This window comes from Nerophis ophidion, linkage group LG13, assembly GCF_033978795.1.
Source record: "Nerophis ophidion isolate RoL-2023_Sa linkage group LG13, RoL_Noph_v1.0, whole genome shotgun sequence".
Taxonomy (NCBI): domain Eukaryota; kingdom Metazoa; phylum Chordata; class Actinopteri; order Syngnathiformes; family Syngnathidae; genus Nerophis; species Nerophis ophidion.
The window spans coordinates 10,721,504-10,748,062 of NC_084623.1; the positions used below are offsets into that span (position 1 = coordinate 10,721,504).

Below are 26,559 nucleotides of genomic sequence, written 5' to 3' on the forward strand. Positions count from 1 at the left end.
ACCAACATATGTGCTGTAAGTGTAAAAACAGTGTAGACCAGGGGTCCCCAAAATATGGCCCGCAGGCCGGATCTGGCCCGGCAACGTCCAAAATTCGTACCCGGGGAAGTCCCAATTAAAAAACAAATAAAATACATTAAGTGAATTATATTTGTATAGCGCTTTTTTTCTTTACATTAATACATTGTTATATTATATTTTTTTAATCTGTCTTTTCTAATCCATTTTCTACCGCTTGTTACTCTCTCTGTCTCCTAGCTACGCAGGCATGTAATGTGTTAAAATGCATTTTCCCATCTATAACGTGAGATCATCGCGATCCGAATATATATAAATATATATATATATATATATATATATATATATATATACTGTATATGTACTGAATATATGTATATATATATATATATATATATATATATATACACACACACACACACACACACACACACACACACAGCCTGGCCTCTGGACAATTTTTTAACCCAGATCTGGCCACCAGCGTCCAAAATCTGGCACGCGGAAATTCCTAATTTAGAAAAATAAAAACATAAAAAAAAACGTTTTTGAATTATCATTTTTTTACAAATCTTTCCTTTGTAACTAATTTTCTACCACTTGTTACCCTTGTTGTCTCCAAGCCACCCAGGCAAATAATATTGTCTAAAAATGCATTTTACTATCGGAAACGTGACATCAGCGTGCTATATATATATATATATATATATATATATATATATATATATATATATATATATATATATGTTTGTGTGTATAGCATTTAAGGCTAATTTTTAACAGCTCACATGAAGGAAAATGTAGCGGACGGCCGTGTAGTGAGTTGTCCAGTGAAAGGTTGTACAAATACTTTCAAGTTAAAATCCTCATGTACCGCTCCCACGTCTTAGAAACACAAGCATTTTGTAGATACTAGTATTGATGACAGGGATGCACGGTGGTGAAGGGGTTTATGCTCGTGCCTCACAGTGAAGAGGTCCTGGGTTTAATTCCCGGGCTAAGAGTCTTTCTGTGTGGAGTATGCATGTTCTCCCCGTGACTGCGTGGGTTCCCCCCGGGTACTCCGGCTTCCTCCCACCTTCAAAGAGATGCACCTGGGGATAGGTTGATTGGCAGCTCTAAAATTGGCCCTCATTTGTTTTATGGTAAATTCCTGGAAACCACATCAGCCAGTATTTTACCGTAAATTCGGTAGTTTTTTTATACGTAAGTTAACAATATATAATTTTCTTTTCATAGTAATTTAAAGTAACTGTAAAACTAACTGTAAAATTAGGAGATTGGACATCAACATACTGTAATGTCCTATACGTACATGGTGACTGTATTTTTGGGGGGTAAATTCCTGGCAACCACAGCTGCTGGTGCTTTACCGTAAATTGTGCTAATTTCTTTTTACAGTGTATGACTCATTTCCTAGTCGGGTTGTGCACACGTGCAGAGGGGGTGATTGCCGGTGCTAATTTTGCATGTGCCAATTGGGAATTGCCTCTCTTAGTTCCCTCAATAGAGCCATTCAAAAGACTTGGTTATTTCGCGTACGTCACTACGCTAAAAAATATATTTTTATTTTTTATTTTGTTAAATATTAACAAACTAATGGGAAAATATTCCCTGGAACTATGAGAATTTTTAGGGCGAAAAACTACTCATAATTAAATAGATTAATAATTAAATAAGTAGTAGATACTGGTATTTTTCTTTTGTTGAGTTATTGCATACAACTGACTACAAACCAGTGAAGTTGGCACGTTGTGTAATTCGTAAATAAAAACAAAATACAATTATTTGCAAATCCTTTTCAACTTACATTCAATTAAATATACTGAGAAGACAAGATAATGTTCGAACTGAGAAACTTTTTTTTTTTTTTTAAGATAATCATTTACGTTTTCTGTTTTATTTTCGGTAAGCACTCCATTTATGTCAAAATACCATGGCACTACGTTCCACATTTTGCAGCTTCGAGTCACTTTCACCTGACTCTCTCGGCTTCTGTCTGCTCCAGCATCTCATTCTTTCTTCGTGCTAGCTTCTAGAACCAGTGGGTCATCCTCCGTATATTCAGCTTCAAAAAGATTAGGTTGTGATTCCCAATTGGGCCAAAAATAGTCGTCTGCAGTGTTTATTACCAAGTCTGCCATGATTACAACACACCAGCCTTCGTTTGCGGAGGCATTCCTCAATTTTCTCAACCTTTTTTGCCACTGGTGCCATATTTTTTGAAACATGTTGCAGGCATCAAATGCCAAATGACCTAATGTTTACAAAAAATAACAAAGTTTTCCAGTTCGAATGTTAAATATCTTGTCTTTGCAGTCGATTCGATTGAATATAAGTTCAAAAGAATTTGCAAATAATTGTATTCTGTTTTTATTACCGAATTACACAACGTGCCAACTTCACTAGTTTTGGGGTTTGTACATAAAATTGATAGGTAATTAATTTTATCGGTCCTGGCCGATCTCACTCATGGATGATCGATATTGGAATCGGCAGCATAAAACCCACAATGCAAAGTGATAACAACTTCCAGTCTGTAATTGTGTGTATTAAGAAGAATATGCATCAAATCCTCACAATATGCATGTACAGTACTATATGTACTCATCCAAAATTGATTAAAAATAATGAAACACTGAAATAATGCATCTGTTCCTTTTAACTGTACTTAAATGTATAATATATTTATATTATTCACATGTGAATAATGCTGTGTAATAGATTGTATTTATGTTATTCACATGTAAATAATGCTGTGTAATAGACTGTATTAATGTTATTCACATGTGAATAATGCTGTATAATAGACTGTATTAATATTATTCTGTATTATATATTATTCAAAATTGGAATAATGCTGTGTAATAGACCGTATTTATGTTATTCACATGTGAATAATGCTGTATAATAGACCGTATTTATATTATTCCCATGTGAATAATGCTGTATAATAGATTGTATTGATATTATTCACATGTGAATAACGCTGTATAATAGACTGTATCCATGTTATTCACATGTGAATAATGCTGTATAATAGACCGTATTTTGTTACGTTCCGCTCCCCGGATCGTTCTATATTGTAGTTTTGTTGTTTGGACTTCCTTATTTCCTGTTTGCTCTGTTACCATGTTTGTTCATTAGTTTTCACCTGCCCCTTTGTTTTCGACGCACACCTGTTGTTGCTGATTACTGCCTTATTTAAGCCTGCCTCCTTTTGTCATTTCGTCCTCGGTTCCTAATTTGCTCTCATGCAACAAGTGACGACTGTTTTCCATGCTCTTACTCGCTAGCTTTCACGCTACGCTTTATTTATTCCTGGTTCTCATGCTAGTTGTTTTTTTTTTCCCTTTTTGTGCCTTTGTGCCAAGTGTTATTGTATCTGTTTGTTTCCCTAGCTTCCATGCTAGCGCCTTTTGTTGGCCTTTTCTGCCTAGCACCAGTATTTTTGGTCTTAGCCTTTTATTAGGTTAATAAATCCTTTATTTCTTACCTTACATTGTGTTCTTTCCCGACGCATCCTTGGAAGAACAAATCCGGCATCGCTATGCCAACCAAGCATCATAGTATTTATGTTATTCACATGTGAATAATGCTGTATAATAGATTATATTTATATTATTCGCGACCCCAAAAGGGAATAAGCGGTAGAAAATGGATGGATGGAAAAAAAAAAACATGTAAAAAATGTGTTTATTATCCATTGGGAGCGAAACTGTGTGGTGTTGAATTCCCCCCAGGGATCAATAAAGTACTTTTGATTCTTTTCTATTCTATATTCAAAGACTCACTAATAAATACACATATACACACACAAATAAAAGTTATAATAACACTTAGGTCACTGTTTTTTTTTATCGGTATTCTGCTGAGCTGGAACGCGACCAAAACCTGCACAAATAACGAGTAACTCCAGGGCAAAGATGATCAAGATGCGATCCGTCTTTAAAACCGTAGCTTTTTCCTTGATATACTTGATTTACTTTGACTGTACAAGCAGCGACCAGGCCTTCTATGATTTGCAGCACAATCTGGCTCATAAATAACGCTGACATGTTTAAATTCCTGGTCAGACGTGTCTCTGCGTCTCTGGAGTGCTCTCCGTGGGAAGGGAAGAGCAGAAACGTGTGTTCGGAGGGCAGAACAGTCGCCTTTGGTCACAACTGTTTGGATAAGATGAAAGGAAGGTTTTCACATGAATACGTGAACTCACCCAACGTTTTTGAAGTCATAAAAAAAGCACCATCGATCATTTCAGAAGTAGAGTATTATGAGAGCATAACACTTCTGCCACGTTGTGAGATATCTCTTCTTCAACTATCACATGTTCAACGCATGTTCATTCATTTTGATGTATGCTTTGAGTCATTGTTGCGCCTAAAGTTGACAGTTTTGCTTACGTCTTTAGCTTTTTGGAAGACGGCAGGAGATTTGAGGCCAAAACAGACCGTTATCTGGGACCGTTCATTGTTTTCTGATTAAAGCCTAATTTCCAAGTGAAGAAAAACAGCCTGAAATGAAAAAAAAAAATGGCGCAAAATTTTGAGCAACTATGAATACGTCCATTTATTTGAATGTGAATTTCCCCCAAAAATTGGAATATCTGTGAAAAGCGGGACATTTTTTAAATGATAGGCAATAAAACAATTGTCCTAGTTGACATGTATGGGTTGGTGTTGGAATTTTTCATAACGGTTGAAAAATGTTGACGTAGTAACAGTTTGAATTTAAATAAGTATTTCGAAATTCCTGGAACTTCGGGAAAACCGTGAGTTTGTACGAAAAGAAAATAATTAGTTTTGTTGTCCCAATTAAGAAGAATGTTTCGAAGGTGCAATGGTTGAAAATGGTTGAAAAATGTGGACTGTGAAGACTTTCCTGGAAGAGGTGAAAATAGGGCTTTGGAAAATTGAACATTTCGGGAAAACCGTGAATTTGTACGAAAAGATACATTTTATTTTTTGTTGTCCCGATTAAGAAGAATGTTTCAAAGGTAGAATTGTTGATAACGGTTGAAAAATGTGGACGGTGAAAACATTCCAGGAAGAGGTGAAAATAGGGCTTTGGAAAATTGGAAATTCCTGGAGTTTTGGTTAAAACCGTGAATTTGTACGAAAAGAACATTTTTATTTTTGTTGTCCCAATTAAAAAGAATGTTTTGAAGGTCGTATAGTTGTAAATGATTGAAAAATGTGGACTGTGAAAACTTTCCAGGAAGAGGTAAAAATAGGGCTTTGGAAAATTGGACATTTCGGGAAAGCCTTGAATTTGTACGAAAAGATACATTTTATTTTTTGTTCTACGGATTAAGAAGAATGTTTCGAAGGTAGGATTGTTGAAAACGGTTGAACAATGTGGACGGTGAAAACATTCCAGGAAGAGGTGAAAATAGGGCTTTGGAAAATTGGAAATTCCTGGAGTTTAGGGAAAACTGTGAATTTGTACGAAAAGAAACATTTTATTTTTGTAGTCCCAATTAAGAAGAATGTTTGGAAGGTTGTATGGTTGAAAATGGTTGAAAAATGTGGACTGTGAAAACTTTCCAGGAAGAGGTAAAAATAGGGCTTTGGAAAATTGGAAATTTCGGGAAAGCCTTGAATTTGTACAAAAAGATACATTTTATTTTTTGTTCTACGGATTAAGAAGAATGTTTCGAAGGTAGAATTGTTGAAAACAGTTGAAAAATGTGGACGGTGAAAACTTTCCAGGAAGAGGTGAAAATAGGGCTTTGGAAAATTGAAAATTCCTGGAGTTTCGGGAAAACCGTGAATTTGTACGAAAAGAAAAATTTTATTTTTGTTGTCCCAATTAAAAAGAATGTTTTGAAGGTCGTATGGTTGAAAATGGTTGAAAAATGTGGACTGTTAAAACTTTCCAGGAAGAGGTAAAAATAGGGCTTTGGAAAATTGGAAATTTTGGGAAAGCCTTGAATTTGTACAAAAAGATACATTTTATTTTTTGTTCTACGGATTAAGAAGAATGTTTCGAAGGTAGAATTGTAGAAAACGGTTGAAAAATGTGGACGGTGAAAACTTTCCAGGAAGAGGTGAAAATGGGGCTTTGGAAAATTGAAAATTCCTGGAGTTTAGGGAAAACTGTGAATTTGTACAAAAAGAAACATTTTATTTTTGTAGTCCCAATTAAGAAGAATGTTTGGAAGGTGGAATGGTTGAAAATGGTTGAAAAATGTGGACTGTGAAAACTTTCAAGGAAGAGGTAAAAATAGGGCTTTAGAAAATTGGAAATTCCTGGAATTGTGGGAAAATTGTGAATTTGTACGAAAAAAAAATATTGTTGTTGTTCCAATTAAGAAGAATGTTTTGAAGGTGGAAATGTTGAAAACGGTTGAAGAATGTGGATGGTAAAAAAAATTCCAGGAAGAGGTGAAAAAAGGGATTTGTAAAATTGTAAAATTCCTGGAATTTTGGTAAAACCGTGAGATTGTATGAAAATAAATAAAATAGTTTTGTTGTCCCAATTAAGAAGGATGTTTCAAAGGTGGAATGGTTGAAAATGGTTGAAAAATGTGGACTTTGAAAATGTTCTAGGAAGAGGTGAAAATAGGGCTTTGGAAAATTAGAAATTCATGGAATTTCGGGAAAACCGTTAATTTTTACGAAAAGAAAAAACAATGTTTTCCCTGATAGGAAGAATGTTTCAAAGGCGGAATGGTTGAAAACGGTTGAAAAATGTGGACTGTGAAAACTTTCCAGGAAGAGGCAAAAATAAGGCTTAGGAAAATTGGAATTTACTGTAATTTTGAGAAAACCGTGAATTTTTACGAAAAGAAAAAACATTTTTTGTTGTCCCAATTAAGAAGAATGTTTCAAAGGTGGAATGGTTGAAAATGGTTGAAAAATGTGGACTGTGAAAATGTTCTAGGAAGAGGTGAAAATAGGGCTTTGGAAAATTAGAAATTCATGAAATTTCGGGAAAACCGTTAATTTTTACGAAAAGAAAAAACAATGTTTTCCCTGATAGGAAGAATGTTTCAAAGGTGGAATGGTTGAAAACGGTTGAAAAATGTGGACTGTGAAAACTTTCCAGGAAGAGGCAAAAATAAGGCTTTGGAAAATTGGAATTTACTGTAATTTTGAGAAAACCGTGAATTTTTACGAAAAGAAAAAAAATTTTTTTGTTGTCCCAATTAAGGAGAATGTTTTGAAGGTGTAATTGTTGAAAACCGTTGAAAAATGTGGACTGTGAAAACTTTCAAGGAAGAAGTGAAAATAGGGCTTTGGAAAATTTTAAATTCCTGGAATTTCGGGAAAACCGTGAATGTGTACGAACAGAACATTTTTATTTTTGTTGTCCCAATTAAGAAGAATGTTTCAAAGGTGGAATGGTTGAAAACGGTTGAAAAATATGGACTGTGAAAACTTTCTAGGAAGAGGCGAAAATAGGGCTTTGGAAAATTGGGAATTCCTGGAATTTTGGGAAAACCGTGAATTTGCACAAAAATGTTTTTCTTAATTTTGTTGTCCTAATTAAGAAGAATGTTTCGAAAGTGGAATGGTTGAAAACGGTTGAAAAATGTGCACTGTGAAAACTTTCCAGGAAGAGGTGAAAATAGGGATTTGGAAAATTCGGAATTCATGGGCTTTTTTTTTTTTACTTAGAAAATGGTAGTTTGATTGGAAGTGAGTAGAGTGTGTGGATGTGGAGTGGTTAAAATCGGTTGAGAAATGTGGAAATTTTGCAAATTCAAAAAATGGACCATTCAATTTTTATAGGAAAAATGACCCGGTATTTCTGGGTAATCTAGGATATACATTTTTTTTAGCATTAGCATGCTAATGTTTTGAGCTAGATTTGCAACCGTTTACCCCAGAGTCATACAACTTATTGGTATGTGACATTTGTTAACTTTCAGCATTCAAACAAAAGATTGCTAGCTAGCTAACTTAAGCATGCTAACTTTTTCGTCTAATTTTACACTTTTTTCTCTATTTCTGCAGCCATACACCTTAGTCATATAATTTGGTGTCTGACACAAGCTAACTTTTATCATGCTCACGTTAGCTTGCTAGCATGATATTATGCTAACATTAGCATACTAACATTTTGAGCTAGAATTGCAACCGTTTACCCCAGAGTCATATAACTTTGTTTGTAACACTTGTTAACTTTTAGCATGCAAACAAAAGCATGTTAGCTAGCTAACTTAAGCATGCTAACTTTTTCGTCTAATTTTAGACCTTAGACCTTAGTCATATAATTTGGTGTCTGACACAAGCAAACTTTTATCATGCTCACGTTAGCTCGCTAACACGCTAAAATTAGCATGCTAACGTTTTGAGCTAGATTTGCAACCGTTTACCCCAGAGTCATATAACTTGGTATGTCACACTTGTTATCTTTTAGAATGCAAACAATGCAGCTGAGATAGGCTCCAGCACCCCCCACGACCCACCCTTTAAGGGACAAGCGGTAGAAAATGGATGAATGGACAATAGCATGCTAGCTAGCTAACTTAAGCATGCTAACTTTTTCATCATTTTTTTTTTCCCTATTTCTGCAGCCACCTTTGCGTCATACACCTTGGTATATGAAACTTGCTATTTACATGATATCATGCTATCGTTAGCGCACATGCTAAGTGTTAGCATTTTTATGTCAACATGCTACTTTTTTAGGCTAGCTCTGTGGCTCATTTTGTACAGTTACACCAAAAAAAAATTCGCATTCAGACACTTTGCACCATTTTCTAAGTACTGCAGCTCCCGGCGAGAAGTCCAGGTCACAGATAGCAGGCCCATCAAAATTTTCGCGAGAATTTTCTAGTTTTCAATCATACTGTACAAAGGATCTGGCTGCATTTTTGCCTCATTCCTGTGAGAATCCTCCGTAAGACTGAATCATTAAAGAGTGCGGGGTGGTTAATTCATCCAGGACTAGCTGGTAGCAACCTCTCGGTCTCTTTCGGGCTCATCGGGTCTTCCCGTCGAAGGGGAAAACAACATTTTTTTTCACTCAATCTTCACTCGCGCTTTATGTGAGGGATGAGGCAAAACTAGTCCAGACCCCCACTGTACACACTTTTTGCGCACAAGTCCATAAAGACCACTCTGAGTGGACCTCATATATTGCTGAAGGTGAACCTGCCAGGCTTGCCACTGACAGTTTGTTTTTGTTTTAGTTTCTCCCTTGTGTGTTTAGTATTTCCTGTCCTTAGTTCCTGCCAGTACTCTTCTTTTGGTTCAGCCTCCTATTTGTCCCCCTGAGTGCTTTGTTTCCCCTCAGCTGTGGCTGATTGGCACCTGGCCACACCTGGTGTCAATCAGCCCACTCCTATTTTACCTGCTTTGTTCCTCCTGAATTATTAATTTGTCCATGACACTTCTTCAATCAATCAATCAATGTTTATTTATATAGCCCCAAATCACAAATGTCTCAAAGGACTGCACAAATCATTACGACTACAACATCCTCGGAAGAACCCACAAAAGGGCAAGGAAAACTCACACCCAGTGGGCAGGGAGAATTCACATCCAGTGGGACGCCAGTGACAATGCTGACTATGAGAAACCTTGTCGCTCTTGTGATGTGTGATCGCTCCTGTCGTGTCGTATCTTGTCTTGTGTATGCAGCGTTGCGGTAAGCTATGTTTTATCGCGTTTTTTAGCTTATTGCTTTTTTTCCCCCTGCTTCCAAGTTTGTTTTCATATGACATGTACGACTTTTGTTTCATGCTCGATTCTTGCTAGCTTCCACGCTAAGTTCCTTTTTGTTTCCTAGCTCCCATGCTAGCTCCCTTAGTTTGTTATCCGCCCACGTGCGTGCTTTTTGTTTGTACCCTTTGTTTGTTTTTTAAATTAAATCATGTTTTCCTGCAAAATGCCTCCCTCCTTCTCTGCATCTTGGGGTTGGTCTCCAACAAACTCTTGACAGAACCTGAATCTCACAGGTCTATTCAGGAGCTTCTGTTTCTTCAATCTCCAAAGCATCTGTTTGGCAAATCAGTCACTGGGCAACATCTATAAATTGGACCGTTAATAGTATATTTTGGGATATATACTATACTTTATGTACACTCAAATTCACTTGAGGGGTATTATATCTTGGCGGAGAGTCCCGCTGGACTTTTTAGTTACATAACAGGGTTCATATTAGTGAGAGCGAGAACATAAAGGCGGCTTTGGGGTCACAGGTTTTGCCTCAGTGCTTTTTTCCCACAGAGCCGATCGTCCACCCTCCGTCGTCCCCTCTGGGATCCCTGGCATTTTGGAACCCCCCCCACCCCTAATTTTGACACAAGGGGGGTTTGGAGCTGGACTAACTCAGTACAAGCTCACGCGGTCCCTCCTCCTCCGACGCCGTGTTTACATTTCTGGTGAGAAAGCTGCGGACGAAAAGGCCGCGGAGCCTGGGAGAGTAACAGCTGTGTGCACCCCCAAAAGTTGCTTTATTGCCGTAATCGCTGGGTTTTGAAGTGCTTGCAAATCATCGTGTGCGAACTGCAGGATTCACGAAGAGGATAAAAAAAAATTATAAAAAAAAAAAACACGGTGGAAAGTGTTGACATTACAGCCCGCCCGGCCTGTAAAGTCGATCTCGCTGCGGTCGACCGACATTTTCTGGAAAAAAAATACGCCTCCGTCGTGCGTGACATCAGGCAAGATCTTTGCATACCTCAGTTTGAGGAGCGTTACCGAAGGTACAGGACCTACTAAAGCAGGGGTGTCCAAAGTGCGGCCCGCAGCTAATTGTTTACTGGCCCGCCACACATTCTGGAAATGCAACTGCAAAAATACATATATTCATACAGTGGGGCAAAAAAGTATTTAGTCAGCCACCAATTGTGCAAGTTCTCCCACTTAAAACGATGACAGAGGTCTGTAATTTTCATCATAGGTACACTTCAACTGTGAGAGACAGAATGTGAAAAAAAAATCCAGGAATTCACATTTTAGGAATTTTAAAGAATTTATTTGTAAATTATGTTGGAAAATAAGTATTAGGTCAACCATTCAAAGCTCTCACTGATAGAAGGAGGTTTTGGCTCAAAATCTCACGATACATGGCCCCATTCATTCTTTCCTTAACACGGATCAATCGTCCTGTCCCCTTAGCAGAAAAACAGCCCCAAAGCATGATGTTTCCACCCCCATGCTTCACAGTAGGTATGGTGTTCTTGGGATGCAACTCAGTATTCGTCTTCCACCAAACACGACGAGTTGAGTTTATACCAAAATGGATACATGGATGATACAGCAGAGGATTGGGAGAATGTCATGTGGTCAGATGAAACCAAAATAGAACTTTTTGGTATAAACTCAACTCGTCGTGTTTGGAGGAAGAAGAATACTGAGTTGCATCCCAAGAACACCATATCTACTGTGAAGCATGGGGGTGGGAACATCATGCTTTGGGGCTGTTTTTCTGCTAAGGGGACAGGACAATTGATCCGTGTTAAGGAAAGAATGGATGGGGCCATGTATCGTGAGATTTTGAGCCAAAACCTCCTTCCATCAGTGGGAGCTTTGAATGGTCGACCATAATTTACAAATAAATTCTTTAAAATTCCTACAACGTGAATTCCCGGATGTTTTTTTCACATTCTGTCTCTCACAGTTGAAGTGTACCTATGATGAAAATTACAGACCTCTGTCATCATTTTAAGTGGGAGAACTTGCACAATCGCTGGCTGACTAAATACTTTTTTGCCCCACTGTATATATATATATATATATATATATATATATATATATATATATATATATATATATATAAAGAATGAGATGAAATCTAACTAAAAAACGTTTTTTTCTTTTGTCTATCTTTATTTTATATCTTTATCTATCTTTATATCCCTGTAATAATTATCTGATCTTGAATGGGATTGTGCTGAAAATTTTTAATTTCCCCTCAGGGATTAATAAAGTATTTCTGATTCTGTTTTTTTTTTTTTTCTGCAATTGCTCCAAAAAAAAAAAATCTATGTTATAATGAATTATTGACCTTTACAAGGCTCCAATAACTATATTAGTATCCCAACACTAATAAATCAAAAACGGTACTATACTCTGTTTTAAAAAGTACCGGTTCCCCATTTTTTTTTTTTTTTTTTTTTTTTTTAACGGACATTGCTGGTTTTACGAGCAGATGAGCATGTTCGGCAGCGCACAATCACAGAGTACTTACAAGCAGACACAGTGTGTAGACAGAAAAGGGAGAACAGACGCATTTTGGCCTAAAATCTAACAATAAAAGTAAAGTTATAACACTGAAACGCCCTCAGGAAGAGGTGCTTTCAAACATGACTCGCTAGTCGGCAGTGTTTTAGCTACTTCTAAATCACTAATCCTCATCTCCATGGCAACGAATAAAGTAAGTTCCTTACAAGTATCATCCCGGCATGACGAGGAATATCTAAACGTGCTTCACTACACACCGTAGGAGGATACAATAGCTCACCGGCGTCACCGCTAACAAAAGCTAGCGCTCCTCAATGTAAACAAATGTCATGGGTGGAGCTACACCTGACATCCACTGTAATGATACCAAGTACAATAGTGTATCTAGTCGATACTACCATGATTACATCAATATTTTTTACCGTGCTTTTATTGTCCTTTTTTTTTTAAATTCATTATTATGTTTATAAACACATGAAGACTTTGAATATGATTAATGTATGATCCTGTAACTACTTGGTATCGGCCCGATACCAAAATTTGTGGTATCAACCAAAACTAATGTAAAGTATCCAAACAACAGAAGAATAAGTGATTATAAAATTTTAACAGAAGTGTAGATAGAACATGTTTTAACGGAAAATGAGAAGATATCAACAGTAAATGAACAAGTGGATTGATAATCAATTTTTACAGCTTGTCCTTAATAATCTTAACCAAATAATAGAATGATTAATGACACAATATTAGTTTTCTTTCTTACTACTAAAAGACAAGTTGTCTAGTATGTTCATTGTTTCATTTAAAGACAAAATTGTTCTTTGGTTGCAATAAGAAACATGTGTTTAATGTACCCTATTTTTATTTATTCTTTTATTAAAATAAAGCCAATAATGCCGAGTACCGGTACGAAAATATTGGTATCGGGACAAACCTAATCTCATCGCTTGTAGTTGACCCTTTCTCCCACTAGGAGACACTGTTGAGCACAATAAGGCAACCCCCCTATGACACTGGTCCCCACCCACCGGGCCGCGGCGTGGGCCGATTGGTACCGGGCCGCAAAATAATTTTTTATTAATTTTTATTTAAAAAAAATAAAATAAAAAAAAATAAAAAAAATATATTTGTATATATATATTTTTTTTTTTATTAAATCAACATAAAAAACACAATATACACTTACAATTAGTGCACCAACCACAAAAACCTCCCTTTTTCATGACAAAAACTTCCCTTTTTCATGACAAAGGAAAAAAAAAAAAAAAAAAAAAAAAAGGTTCCAACCCCCCCCCTGGGCCGCGGGACAAAATATTAAGCGTTGACCGGTCCGCGGATACAAAAAGGTTGGGGACCACTGCCCTATGACACACGCTAGACTTTATTGTCTCTTATTATCATGTCATCATTCTAAACAACTGGCAATCGGTCGTAGGAAAATAGGGAATCAGGAAAGAATGAAAAGTGGAGCGCACACCCCTGGTCTGACTCATTCTGGCACACAATTATTTAGACGTAGGGACAGCATCCAAACGATTTCTTTGTGTGGTTCTGTAGTCATGATTCTCCCTTCGCCAGGGGTAGCAACACACACACACACACACACACACACACACACAGAGTCATCACACACACACAGAGTCATCACACACATTTGACTGTATAATTAAAGTGTCATAAAAGTATACATGTAATAATTAAAGATAAAAATAAGCAAATACATAAATAAACTTCTCCACCCACGTGCATATCACTGGTATGTTGGGCAGATAATAATAATTATATATATATGTATATATATGTATAAGGTGCTGATTCTCCAGGGGTAGGGGACCGGAAAAGGGGGTGGGTGGGTGTAAAAATTGGTGTAGCTGGGTCTGTCGCCATCACGTCTCCACCTCGTCGCTGCCACCACACCCTGGGGGGCAATAGACTACAGACTGTGGTGAAGTAGGCCGGCTTCGTCGCGTGAAGAAGCCTACAACTTTTGGTTGTTTTCCGCTCCATTTGCTATATATATATGTATGTATATATATAAATATATATCCATCCATCCATTTCCTACCGCTTATTCCCTTTTGGGGTCGCTGGCGCCTATCTCAGCTACAGTCGGGTGGAAGGCGGGGTACACCCTGGACAAGTCACCACCTCATCGCAGGGCCAACACAGATAGACAGACAACATTCAGACTCACATTCACACACTAGGGACCATTTAGTGTTGCCAATCAACCTATCCCCAGGTGCATGTCTTTGGAAGTGGGAGGAAGCTGGAGTACCCGGAGGGAACCCACGCATTCACGGGGAGAACATGCAAACTCCACACAGAAAGATCCCGAGCCTGGATTTGAACCCAGGACTGCAGGACCTTCGTATTGTGAGGCAGACGCACTAACCCCTCTGCCACCGTGAAGCCCATATATATATATATATATATATATATATTCTTTCCGTATAGTAAAAACAAAACAGTCCTAGTTAGCTGAGATACTAAAATAATGACTTACAAAGTCAAATTAATGACTTGCTGTAAGTTAGCGTTTGCAATAAGCGTTTGGAAAAAAAGAGTTAAAAGTGGGGCCACATGCAGACATACTGTATGTTCAACTCATCATTCCTAATTTATTACAGCATTTGGGAAGCCTGTAGTTGATGTTTATTATGTAAATGTTATATTTTTATCAACATGTGTTAGCAGGGACCCTGCCATTCAAAACTAGGCTGCTACATTACTAACGATTGATGTAACTATAGCTGAAAGTAATAGTGCAATAGGAGAGACTATTCATCCCTGAACACCATGGAGTTTATGTAGGCTTAGTAATGCACTTACATTATAATATCAATATCATAGCGTTTTTTTTTGTTTTTTTAAGAAAGTAGTGAAGTGAAGTGAATTATATTTATATAGCGCTTTTCTCTAGTGACTCAAAGCGCTTTACATAGTGAAACCCAATATCTAAGTTACATTTAAACCAGTGTGGGTGGCACTGGGAGCAGGTGGGTAAAGTGCCTTGCCCAAGGACACAACGGCAGTGACTAGAATGGCGGAAGCGGGAATCGAACCTGCAACCCTCAAGTTGCTGGCACGGCCACTCTACCAACCGAGCTATGCCGCCCCAAATTAAACAAAATATAGTTGAGATAAGTAGTAACAAATATGCAAATGCTTAAATATTGAAATTATTATGTTAAATAGTAAGTCTATTTTTTTAGAAAATAAGGACTCGCAACATATACTTTAATGAAGTTTAAATCCAAATAATATTCCAAACTGTAATATTCAATATGCAGTCAGTACATGCAAAACATTTATTCACAGTTATTTTAATGGTAGACTTATACATTTTATTTGAGATTTTCTGCAATGGCCAGACGCGTGGTTCAGCTGACCACTTCCCCTGCTGTATGTTCTTATAATTAAACCGTGCAACGTCAATAAAACCATTATGTCAGCGGTATCCCACATCTTCACATTCCTGTATCGCAAGCAGTAAATTAACTTTTAACGACTCCTATGGCTACTGTTCACTTTCCCCCCTCCTTCTTTCCGCGTTTCACACCCTCACGGTTACTTCCAGCAAAGCAGCGCTTTGAGTCACAGTGCAGTCCGCAGTGAAGAGTCCGGGCCAAGCTAAACGGGCCGTGTTTCCAGCCCCACGGATGAAATTCTGTATATTTAGCCGGGGATTGTTTACTCAGAGGCTTTCGCCCCGACTTCATTTATTCCTGCAACCGGAGGGAGGAAACTCCCCGCGTGCTCTCGAGCTCTGCTTTTGTGTCGAGGCGGGCTGTAATTGGTCTGGTGCAAGGAGTTGGTGTGTTCATGTGGAAGAGAAAACACATGGCATGGCGGCGACACGGATGAAAACCTGGATAAAAGTGGCTTGGTTCGGGGAAAAACAGGACATGTGTCGTGGCCGCTCGTCATCTTTGACCTCAATTTTTACCAGGATGCTCATGCAATATGTTGAATACACCCTCCCTCCCCGTATTATTATTAATATCAAAATAAAACTGCCGCTCGTTTGTGCTGTAAAAAGATGCTCCCCCATGTTGTCACAATCTACCTAAACCTGTCCCAACGTTTGTGCTACATATCTGTTGCAACATTTTTTTTCTAGTTTTCATGTTATTATTATTTTGTGATTCATAACCAGCCCCTTATGTTGTCAAAATCTACTCATCGTCTGCAAAAAACCGAGAGACCTAATCCAGTTTATAACTGACAGACTGGAAATGTGGTCCTGATGGCTCCATCTGGCCGGGATCTTCAGCTCTCACTGGATCGGTTCGCAGCCGAGTGTGAAGCGACCGGAATGAGAATCAGCACCTCCAAGTCTGTGGTTCTCGCCCGGAAAAGGGAGGAGTGCCATCTCCGGGTTGGGGAGGAGACCCTGCCCCAAGTGGAGGAGTTCAAGTACCCATGAGTCTTGTTCACGAGCGAGGGAAGAGTGGATCGTGAGATCGACAGGCGGATCGATCCGTTGGAGTGAAGAAGGAGCTGAGCCGGAAGGCAAAGCTCTCAATTTACCGGTCGATCTACGTTCCCATCCTCACCTATGGTCATGAGATTTGGGTCATGACCGAAAGGACAAGATCACGGATACAAGCGGCTGAAATGAGTTTCCGCCGCCGGTTGCCGGGTCTCTCTCTTAGAGATAGGGTGAGAAGCTCTGCCATCCGGGAGGAACTCAAAGTAAATCCGCTGCTCCTCCACATCGAGAGAAGCCAGATGAGGTGGTTCGGCCACCTGAACGTCTCCCTAGGGAGGTGTTTAGGGCACGTCCAACCGGTAGGAGGCCACGGGGAAGACCCAGGACACGTTGGGAAGACTATGTCTCCCGGCTGGCCTGGGAACGCCTCGAGCTGGACGAAGTGGCCGAGGAGAGGAAAGTCTGGGCTTCCCTGCTTAGGCTGCTGCCCCCGCAACCCGACCTCGGATAAGCGGAAGAAGATGGATGGATGGATGGAGACTGGAAATGAAAGGACATATAATCCGTGGCCCCCCCTAGTGGCTGCGACCCTAAACAACACAAAGTGTTTACGCAGTGTTCCATTTGATTTACTTGGGCTTCACGGTGGCAGAGGGGTTAGTGCGTCTGCCTCACAATACGAAGGTCCTGCAGTCCTGGGTTCAAATCCAGGCTCGGGATCTTTCTGTGTGGAGTTTGCATGTTCTCCCCGTGAATGCGTGGGTTCCCTCCGGGTACTCCGGCTTCCTCCCACCTCCAAAAACATGCACCTGGGGATAGGTTGATTGGCAACACTAAATGGTCCCTAGTGTGTGAATGTGAGTGTGAATGTTGTCTGTCTATCTGTGTTGGCCCTGCGATGAGGTGGCGACTTGTCCAGGGTGTACCCTGCCTTCCGCCCGATTGTAGCTGAGATAGGCACCAGCGCCCCCCGTGACCCCGAAAGGGAATAAGCGGTAGGAAATGGATGGATGGATGGATGTCCCCGGCATTGTGGCAGTTGCTCCCGACATTGTCTTCTAATTCCAGCAAGGGACAGGTCCTGATTTACAACCAATGTTTCCGTGTGAGTCTTTGAAGCTGCGACCCTCCAAAAGAGTGACGCCGCAGCTCAGCTTCCTCTGGCGGCTGTCGCGCTCCCCCCGCTAAGTGGCAACACACCAACACAAAGACGCAGACACCAACCATCTGGCTGCAATTGCACGACACGGAAACGCACATGTTTCGGAATGGATGCGACGTTGTGTGTGTGTGTGTTTTTTTTTTCCTCCTCGGGGTGGACGCACAATGGCTCTATTTGTGTCAAAATGCCTGCGGCGGCAATTTTGGCTGGAAGCGACGGCGCTCGGATTTTGGAGCGCCGGTCCGATGTTCCTCGTTTGGAGGGACGATTACGACAACACCGTCGCTGGTATCCACCTCTACCGTCGACTTGTGGGGGATTAAGCAGATATCACATCGCGTCTGGTTGTGTTGTCAAGATTCATGCCTCGATAGTGTTGTTTTTTTCTTTTCACGCATCAACAGTGACGCTGGAAATATGGCAGTTATGACAAGGTCCTTTTTACTGGTTAGCGGTCCCAGTTTGGGTGTCGGTATTCTTGGGCTCCCTCAGACAGACTATAATTTCACCCCAGGATTTAGTGTTTGTAGTCTACTGCAGTGTTTTTCAACCTTTTTCGAGCCAAAGGCACATTTTTTTTGCGTTCAAAGAATTCGGAGGCACACCACCAGCAGAAATCATTAAAAAATGAAACTGAGTTGACAGTAAAAAGCCATATACGATATACTCTAGCCTTTAAATAGACCTCCTTTTTAGACCAGTTGATCTGCCGCTTCTTTTCTTTTTCTCCTATGTCCCCCCCTCCCTTGTGGAGGGGGTCCGGTCCGATGACCATGGATGTAGTACTGGCTGTCCAGAGTCGAGACCCAGGATGGACCGCTCGTCTGTGTATCGGTTGGGGACATCTCTACGCTGCTGATCCGCCTCCGCTTGAGATGGTTTCCTGTGGACGGGACTCTCGCTGCTGTCTTGGATCCGCTTTGAACTGAACTCTCGCGGCTGTGTTGGAGCCACTATGGATGGAACTTTCACAGTATCATGTTAGACCCGCTCGACATCCATTGCTTTCGGTCCCCTAGAGGGAGGGAGGGGAGGGGGCCCACTTCTGAGGTCCTCTCCAAGGTTTTTTCATAGTCAGCATTGTCACTGGCATCCCACTGGGTGTGAATTCTCCCTGCCCACTGGGTGTGAGTTTTCCTTGCCCTTTTGTGGGTTCTTCCGAGAATGTCGTAGTCGTAATGGTTTGTACAGTCCTTTGAGACATTTGTGATTTAGGGCTATATAAATAAACATTGATTGATTGATTGATAGTATCATCTGTCTCAGGTAAGTCTAGAGCGGGGGTCGGCAACATGCATGCTGGTCTTTATCGCCGCCCTAGTGGCTCTCTGGAGCTTTTTCAAAAATATATGAAAAATGGAAAAGGATAAGGGGAAAAAAACATATTTTTGGTTTTAATATGGTTTCTGTAGCAAGACAAACATGACGCAAACCTCCCTAATTGTTAGAAAGCACACTGTTTATATTAAACATGCTTCACTGATTCAAGTATTTGGCGAGCGCCGTTTTGTCCTACTAATTTCGGCGGTCCTTGAACTCACCGTAGTTTGTTTACATCAGGGGTGTCCAAACTTAAAAATCAAAGCGAGCGGGGGAGGTGTTGCCCACTTCTGAGGTCCTCTCCAAGGTTTCTCATAGTCAGCATTGTCACTGGCGTCCCACTGGATGTGAATTCTCCCTGCCCACTGGGTGTGAGTTTTCCTTGCCCTTTTGTGGGTTCTTCCGAGGATGTCGTAGTCGTAATGATTTGTGCAGTCCTTTGAGACATTTGTGATTTAGGGCTATATAAATAAACATTGATTGATTGATTGATATAGCTCTTGTCTCAAAGTAGGTGTACTGTCACCACCTGTCACATCACGCCCTGACTTATTTGGAGTATTTTTGCTATTTTTCTGTATGTAGTGTTTTAGTTCTTGTCTTGCGCTCCTATTTTGGTGGCTTTTTCTCTTTTTTGGTATTCATGTCTCCTATTTCCCGCATCTACTTGGTTTTAGCAATCAAGAATATTCCACTTGTTTTTATCCTTCTTTGTGGGGACATTGTTAATTGTTATGTCATGTTCGGATGCGCATTGTGTACGCCGTCTTTGCTCCACAGTAAGTCTTTGCTGTCGTCCAGCATTCTGTTTTTGTTTACTTTGTAGCAAGTTCAGTTTTAGTTTCGTTCTGCATAGCCTTCCCTAAGCTTCAATGCCTTTTCTTAGGGGCACTCACCTTTTGTTTATTTTTGGTTTAAGCATTAGATATATTTTTACCTGCACTTTGCCTCCCGCTGATTCCGACATCTAAAAAGCAATTAGCTACTGGCTGCCACCTACTGCTATGGAAGAGTATTAAATGGTTACTCTGCCAAGCTCTGGACAGCACTGACATTACACTAATTATATAATGTTCGGATGCACATTGTGTACGCCGTCTTTGCTCCACAGTAAGTCTTTGCTGTCGTCCAGCATTCTGTTTTTGTTTACTTTGTAGCCAGTTCAGTTTTAGTTTCGATCTGCATAGCCTTCCCTAAGCTTCAATGCCTTTTCTTAGGGGCACTAACCTTTTGTTTATTTTTGGTTTAAGCATTAGATGCCTTTTTACCTGCACCCTGCCTCCCGCTGTTTCCGACATCTAAAAAGCAATTAGCTACCGGCTGCCACCTACTGATATGGAAGAGTATTACATGGTTACTCTGCTGAGCTTTAGACAGCACTGACATTACACTAATTATATAATGTTCGGATGCACATTGTTCGGATGCACATTGTGTACGCCGTCTTTGCTCCACAGTAAGTCTTTGCTGTCGTCCACCATTCTGTTTTTGTTTACCTTGTAGCAAGTTCAGTTTTAGTTTCGTTCTGCATAGCCTTCCCTAAGCTCCAATGTCTTTTCTTAGGGGCACTAACCTTTTGTTTATTTTTTGGTTTAAGCATTAGATGCCTTTTTACCTGCACCCTGCCTCCCGCTGTTTCTGACATCTAAAAAGCAATTAGCTACCGGCTGCCACCTACTGCTATGGAAGAGTATTACATGGTTACTCTGCCGAGCTTTAGACAGCACTGACATTACACAAATTATATTTTTATCACTGCAGCGACTATCTTTTCAAACAGAGAAGATTTCTTTATAATAATAAATTGAGTAATCAAAGGAGTTAAAGTCTTTCGTATCCTTTTTAGTAGCGCGAGTATGTTTGCATTTAAAAAATTGGAAACCGGACATTACACAATTTTTACATGAAACCCTAATCTGGCTGTGAGCAGGTTACTATATGAACACATTCTGTTGTAGATTACACAAATTTCATTCGTATCATTGCAGCGATTATCTTTTCAAAAGGGGCGCGGCGCTACTTAATCTACGGTTTTCTGGCGTACGCTGTTTTCTGGATTGGAACGTACGCCAATTTTTGGTCGGAAATCCACGCATTTCACATTAAATTTGTACCTCAAATGCGAAAAAAGTGAGCTAAAGGTGAGAGAAATGAGCTAAACAGCTACATATTGTTTTAGGGCGGGGGTCAGCAACCCACGGCTCTTGAACACCGCCCTAGTGGCACCCTGGAGCTTTTTCAAAAATGGAAAAAGATGGGGGGAAAAATATAATGGTTGTTTCCATAATGTTTCTGTCGGAGGACAATCATAACACACACCTTACTAATTATTAGAAAGCCCACTTTTTAATATGTTTAATTTATGCTTCACTGATAACACTGTTTGGCCGGCGCCGTTCCGTCCAACTAATTTTGGCAGTCCTCCAGACCACAGCAAACGTTACCATGTTGTTCCAGACCACAGCAAACGTTACCATGTTGTTCCAGACCACAGCAAACACTACCATGTTGTTCTAGACTACTGCAAACGTTGCTATGTTGTCCCAGACCACAGCAAACGTTACCATGTTGTTCCAGACCACAGCAAACATTACCATGTTGTTCCAGACCACAGCAAACGTTACCCAGCTTGCAAAAATTGTAAAAAAAAACAAAAAAACTATTAGAAAAATACAGCTTGTCTTTTCCTTTAACTTGAACACACACATTTATACCTTTGGCAGTTTTAATCCAGTAATTTCCAGGAGTTATCTTACCCTCTGTGCGTCATTATGCCTCGTTTGTGGGTAAATTCGTAGTTCATTCAATTTCCTTTACTTATATCCTCAGTGTATTTAATTTAATATGTGCACGTCTCATGACACATTGTCCGTATGTAAGATCGGCAACATTTCTGATTGTGCCGTGTTGTTCCAGACCACAGCAAACGTTACGATGTTGTTCCAGACCACAGTAAACGTTACCATGTTGTTGCAGACCACAGAAAACGTTACCATGTTGTTAAAGACCAAAGAAAACGTTACCATGTTGTTCCAGACTACAGTAAACGTTACCATGTTGTTAAAGACCACAGCAAACGTTACCATGTTGTTCCAGACTACAGTAAACGTTACCATGTTGTTCCAGACCACAGCAAACATTACCATGTTGTTCCAGACCACAGCAAACGTTACCCAGCTTGCAAAACTTGTAAAACAATAAAACTATTAGAAAAAGACAGCTTGTCCTTTCCTTTAGCTTGGACACTATACCTTTGGCAGTTTTAAGCCAGTAATTTCCAGGAGTTATCTAACCGTCTGAGACACTTACTTAATGTGCTGCCTTCATTGCAACATTTTTGAGGCTCCAGACAGATTTGTTTTATGCATTTTTGATCTAATAACACCCTTTCAACATGTTGGGTTGCCGACCCCTGGGTTAGGGGTTATCCCATAGTTATCTGTCAATAATAAGATTGACATTTTACACAGTGTTTATTGGATTTTTACCTATTGTTTCTTATTTTTTTGTCCCGCCACAGCAAACATTACCATGTTGTTCCAGACCACAGCAAACATTACCATGTTGTTCCAGACCACAGCAAACGATACCATGTTGTTGCAGACCACAGAAAACGTTACCGTGTTGTTCCAGACCACAGAAAACGTTACCATGTTGTTCCAGACCACAGAAAACGTTACCATGTTGTTAAAGACCACAGCAAACGTTACCATGTTGTTCCAGACTACAGTAAACGTTACTATGTTGTTCCGGACCACAGCAAAGGTTACCTAGCTTGCAAAAATGGTAAAAAAAAAAATTATTAGAAGAAGACAGCTTGTCTGTACCTTTAACTTGGACACACACATCTATCCATACCTTTGGCAGTTTTAAGCCAGTAATTTCCAGGAGTTATCTAACCCTCTAAGGCACTTACTTAATGTGTTGCCTTCATTATAACACATAAATAAGGTTATTTTTCAAATATATTTTTGGTCCAATATGGCTCTTTTAAGGTCATAGTTAGCTGTCAATAATAAGATTGACATTTTGCACGCTATGTTTATGGGATTGTTACCTATTTTTTCACATTTTCTTGTTCCCCCACCAACTGCGCTTTACTATTTTGTCATCCTTCTCGTCCTCCGTAGCGTCTCAGCCGCTCCATGTCTGTATAAGGCCTTGGAAGGAGAGTTAGACGCCCCCCCCAGGCTAATGGAAGCAGACTTGCCTCCTTGTGTAAATATTTGCACAAGGGGATTATAGATGGTCGTACACGTCCGAGGTGGACTACAACTCCGCTCGTAGGCCACATTAGGGCAAGGAATGGCGCTGTAACACAATATCAGATGAGGTGGTGGAGTCACATGACATCACACGGTGCGCTGTGGAGTTTTGGGAGCATGAAGCGATGCAAGTGCAAGTCGTGACCTCACTTTTGTCTTTTTTTTTTTCTTGTTTTTGTTTCTGAACAGGCGGCCAGCAGTGAGCTGCCTCTCAAGCTTGTAGATACACTGGTGAGTCTCCTTTTTGCATCTTTTTTCTACTCAGGGGATTTATTTTCAACAATAAAATGATGGAGTTGTTGCATTCATTTATTTCCAACACAACAACATCACTATCTATTTACACCACAGGTGTCAAACTCAAGGCCCAGGTAGTGGATCTGGTCTGTCGCCTCATTTAAAGTGGCCTGCCACATCATTTTATGCGGTCTGCCACATTTTTTTACGTAGTCCGTCACATCATTTTTTGTGCCCTCCAACAATATTTGATGTGTTTCGTCACATTATGTAACATGAACCGCTAAAGATGCGCGGATTGCGGTCTCATCCGCGGAGTCCGTGGATAAACCGCGGAGTCCGCGGCGGGCGATTTTAATTATATTCCAGCGGGTGGCGGTTGAACCATTTGGAAATATTTGATATTTCTGGGATCTGTATCCTTCACCATTCAAAGTGCCATTTAGGACCCGTGTCACAAAGCAAAGAAGACAATAGGGGACACAAACTTTTCTAGAATGACTGCCGGCAGTCACCCAGAGTACACTAATGGTTGTGATATAAACAATTTTAATACTCTTAGTAATATGCGCCACGCTGTGAAGCCACACCAAACAAGAATGACAAACACATTTCGGGAGAACATCCTCCCAGTAACACAACATAAATGCAACACAACTAATACCCAGAATCCTTTGCATCCATGACAACTCCTGACTATTTTATACACCCCGCTAGCAGCAAACCCGCCCCCCCCCCCCCGGGTGCGTCGGTAAGGTGGGCGGGGTTGTGGGTGCGGGGGTGTAAAATATATTCAGGAATTGTCACGGATGCAAAGGATTCTGGGTATTTGTTGTGTTACTGTGAGGATGTTCTCCCGAAATATGTTTGTCCATCTTGTTTGTTGTGGCTTCACAGCGTGGCGCATATTAGTAAGAGTGTTAAAATTGTTTATATCACAACCATCAGTGTAGTCTGTATCACCCAGTATGCCTTTCAATCTTGTACGTGTGATTGCGGAAGCTGCATTCAACATGTTGCTGGACTAACAATCGGTTTGTACATGTTGTTGAAGGTGTCAAAGGCAATGGCTTCATAGCACGCCCTTGTCTTTGTCATCAGGATGTACACCATTGGATATTCGCGAGAACGTTAGCGGCTCCCATTGTCTTCTTTACTCTGTGAAACAGGTTTAAATAGGTCTTTGAGTGGTAAAGATGGCCGACCTCTGATGTATTTAAACAGGCGGGCGGTTGCGGTTCTGAAAAAATGTTGGTACGGGTGGACGGCGGGTGGATGACGACTTTGGTGATGTGGTTGCGGATGATATAATTGCCTATCCGCGCATCTCTATGAACCGCCCTATTGTTATATTGAGCGACCACATTTACTGTGGGGCAAAAAAGTATTTAGTCAGCCAGCGATTGTGCAAGTTCTCCCACTTAAAAAGATGACAGAGGTCTGTAATTTTCATCATAGGTACACTTCAACTGTGAGAGACAGAATGTGAAAAAAAAAATCCAGGAATTCACATTGTAGCTATTTTAAATAATTTATTTGTAAATTATGGTGGAAAATAAGTATTTGGTCAACCATTCAAAGCTCTCACTGATGGAAGGAGGTTTTGGCTCAAAATCTCACGATACATGGCCCCATTCATTCTTTCCTTAACACGGATCAATCGTCCTGTCCCCTTAGCAGAAAAACAGCCCCAAAGCATGATGTTTCCACCCCCATGCTTCACAGTAGGTTTGGTGTTCTTGGGATGCAACTCACCATTCTTCTTCCTCCAAACACGACGAGTTGAGTTTATACCAAAAAGCTCTATTTTGGTTTCATCTGACCACATGACATTCTCCCAATCCTCTGCTGTATCATCCAAGTATCCATTTTGGTATAAACTCAACTCGTCTTGTTTGGAGGAAGAAGAACACCATACCTACTGTGAAGCATGGGGGTGGAAACATCATGCTTTGGGGCTGTTTTTTTCTGCTAAGGGGACAGGACGATTGATCCGTGATAAGGAAAGAATGAATGGGGCCATGTATCGTGAGATTTTGAGTCAAAACCTTCTTCCATCAGTGAGAGCTTTGAATGGTTGACCAAATACTTATTTTCCACCATAATTTACAAATAAATTCTTTAAAATTCCTACAATGTGAATTCCTGGATTTTTTTTTCACATTCTGTCTCTCACAATTGAAGTCTACCTATGATAGAAATTACAGACCTCTGTCATCATTTTAAGTGGGAGAACTTGCACAATCGGTGGCTGACTAAATACTTTTTTGCCCCACTGTTTGTGGCCTATCATGTCATTCTATGCCATCTGTCACAATTTTTTACACGGTGCCACATTATGGTATGTGGTCCGTCACTTATGCTGTCTGCTAAGTTTTTTTTTAACGTGGCCACTATATCATTTTTATGTTTTAACAAGAATATAAAGAATATACGTCCTTTTAAGAATATAAAGACATGCCAGTTCTGTCATTTTACCAGGAATTGATTAACGTGGACCCCGACTGAAACAAGTTGAAAAACTTATTCGCGTGGTACCATTTAGTAGTCAATTGTACGGAATATGTACTGAACTGTGCAATCTACTAATAAAAGTTTCAATCGATCAAAAAAAAATCAGTCAACAATACAGACTGTAAGAGTCGGTCCGTATCAAACATGAGTGTCACCCACTACCTTGCAAAATATTTCAAACGCCGAGAATGTTCTCTGCTGTGCATCTGTGGGAATAATACTGTAGACAACAGCTGATTGTGTTCCCAACACATGGTGTGTACATCGCACAGTGGTATTAGCAGCTGATGAGTGACTATGAACGTGGGTCTGTTTCCTATTTGTGGCACTTCACCACAAACACACATGAAAGTACTGCAGTTTAAAAAGTTCAGTCAAGTGTCATCTTGGGAGCGAAAGATTCACAAGGTCAGCGACCGACACATTTGTGGCAAGGTTCACATAATTTTACAAATCGACTGGATACAA

The 26,559-nt window shown here is 40.1% G+C and overlaps 1 protein-coding gene across 11 annotated transcripts in view; it reads left to right on the top strand.

Annotated features, from left to right (window-relative positions):
• Positions 1 to 26,559, top strand: part of tns1b (tensin 1b) — a 362,081-nt gene that overhangs the window by 185,222 nt on the left and 150,300 nt on the right. For all 11 annotated transcript variants that reach the window (XM_061918387.1, XM_061918396.1, XM_061918397.1 and 8 more), the window contains one exon: positions 23,530 to 23,571. In XM_061918387.1, the coding sequence (XP_061774371.1) occupies positions 23,530 to 23,571 (42 nt within the window). The remainder of the gene's footprint in view (positions 1 to 23,529; positions 23,572 to 26,559) is intronic.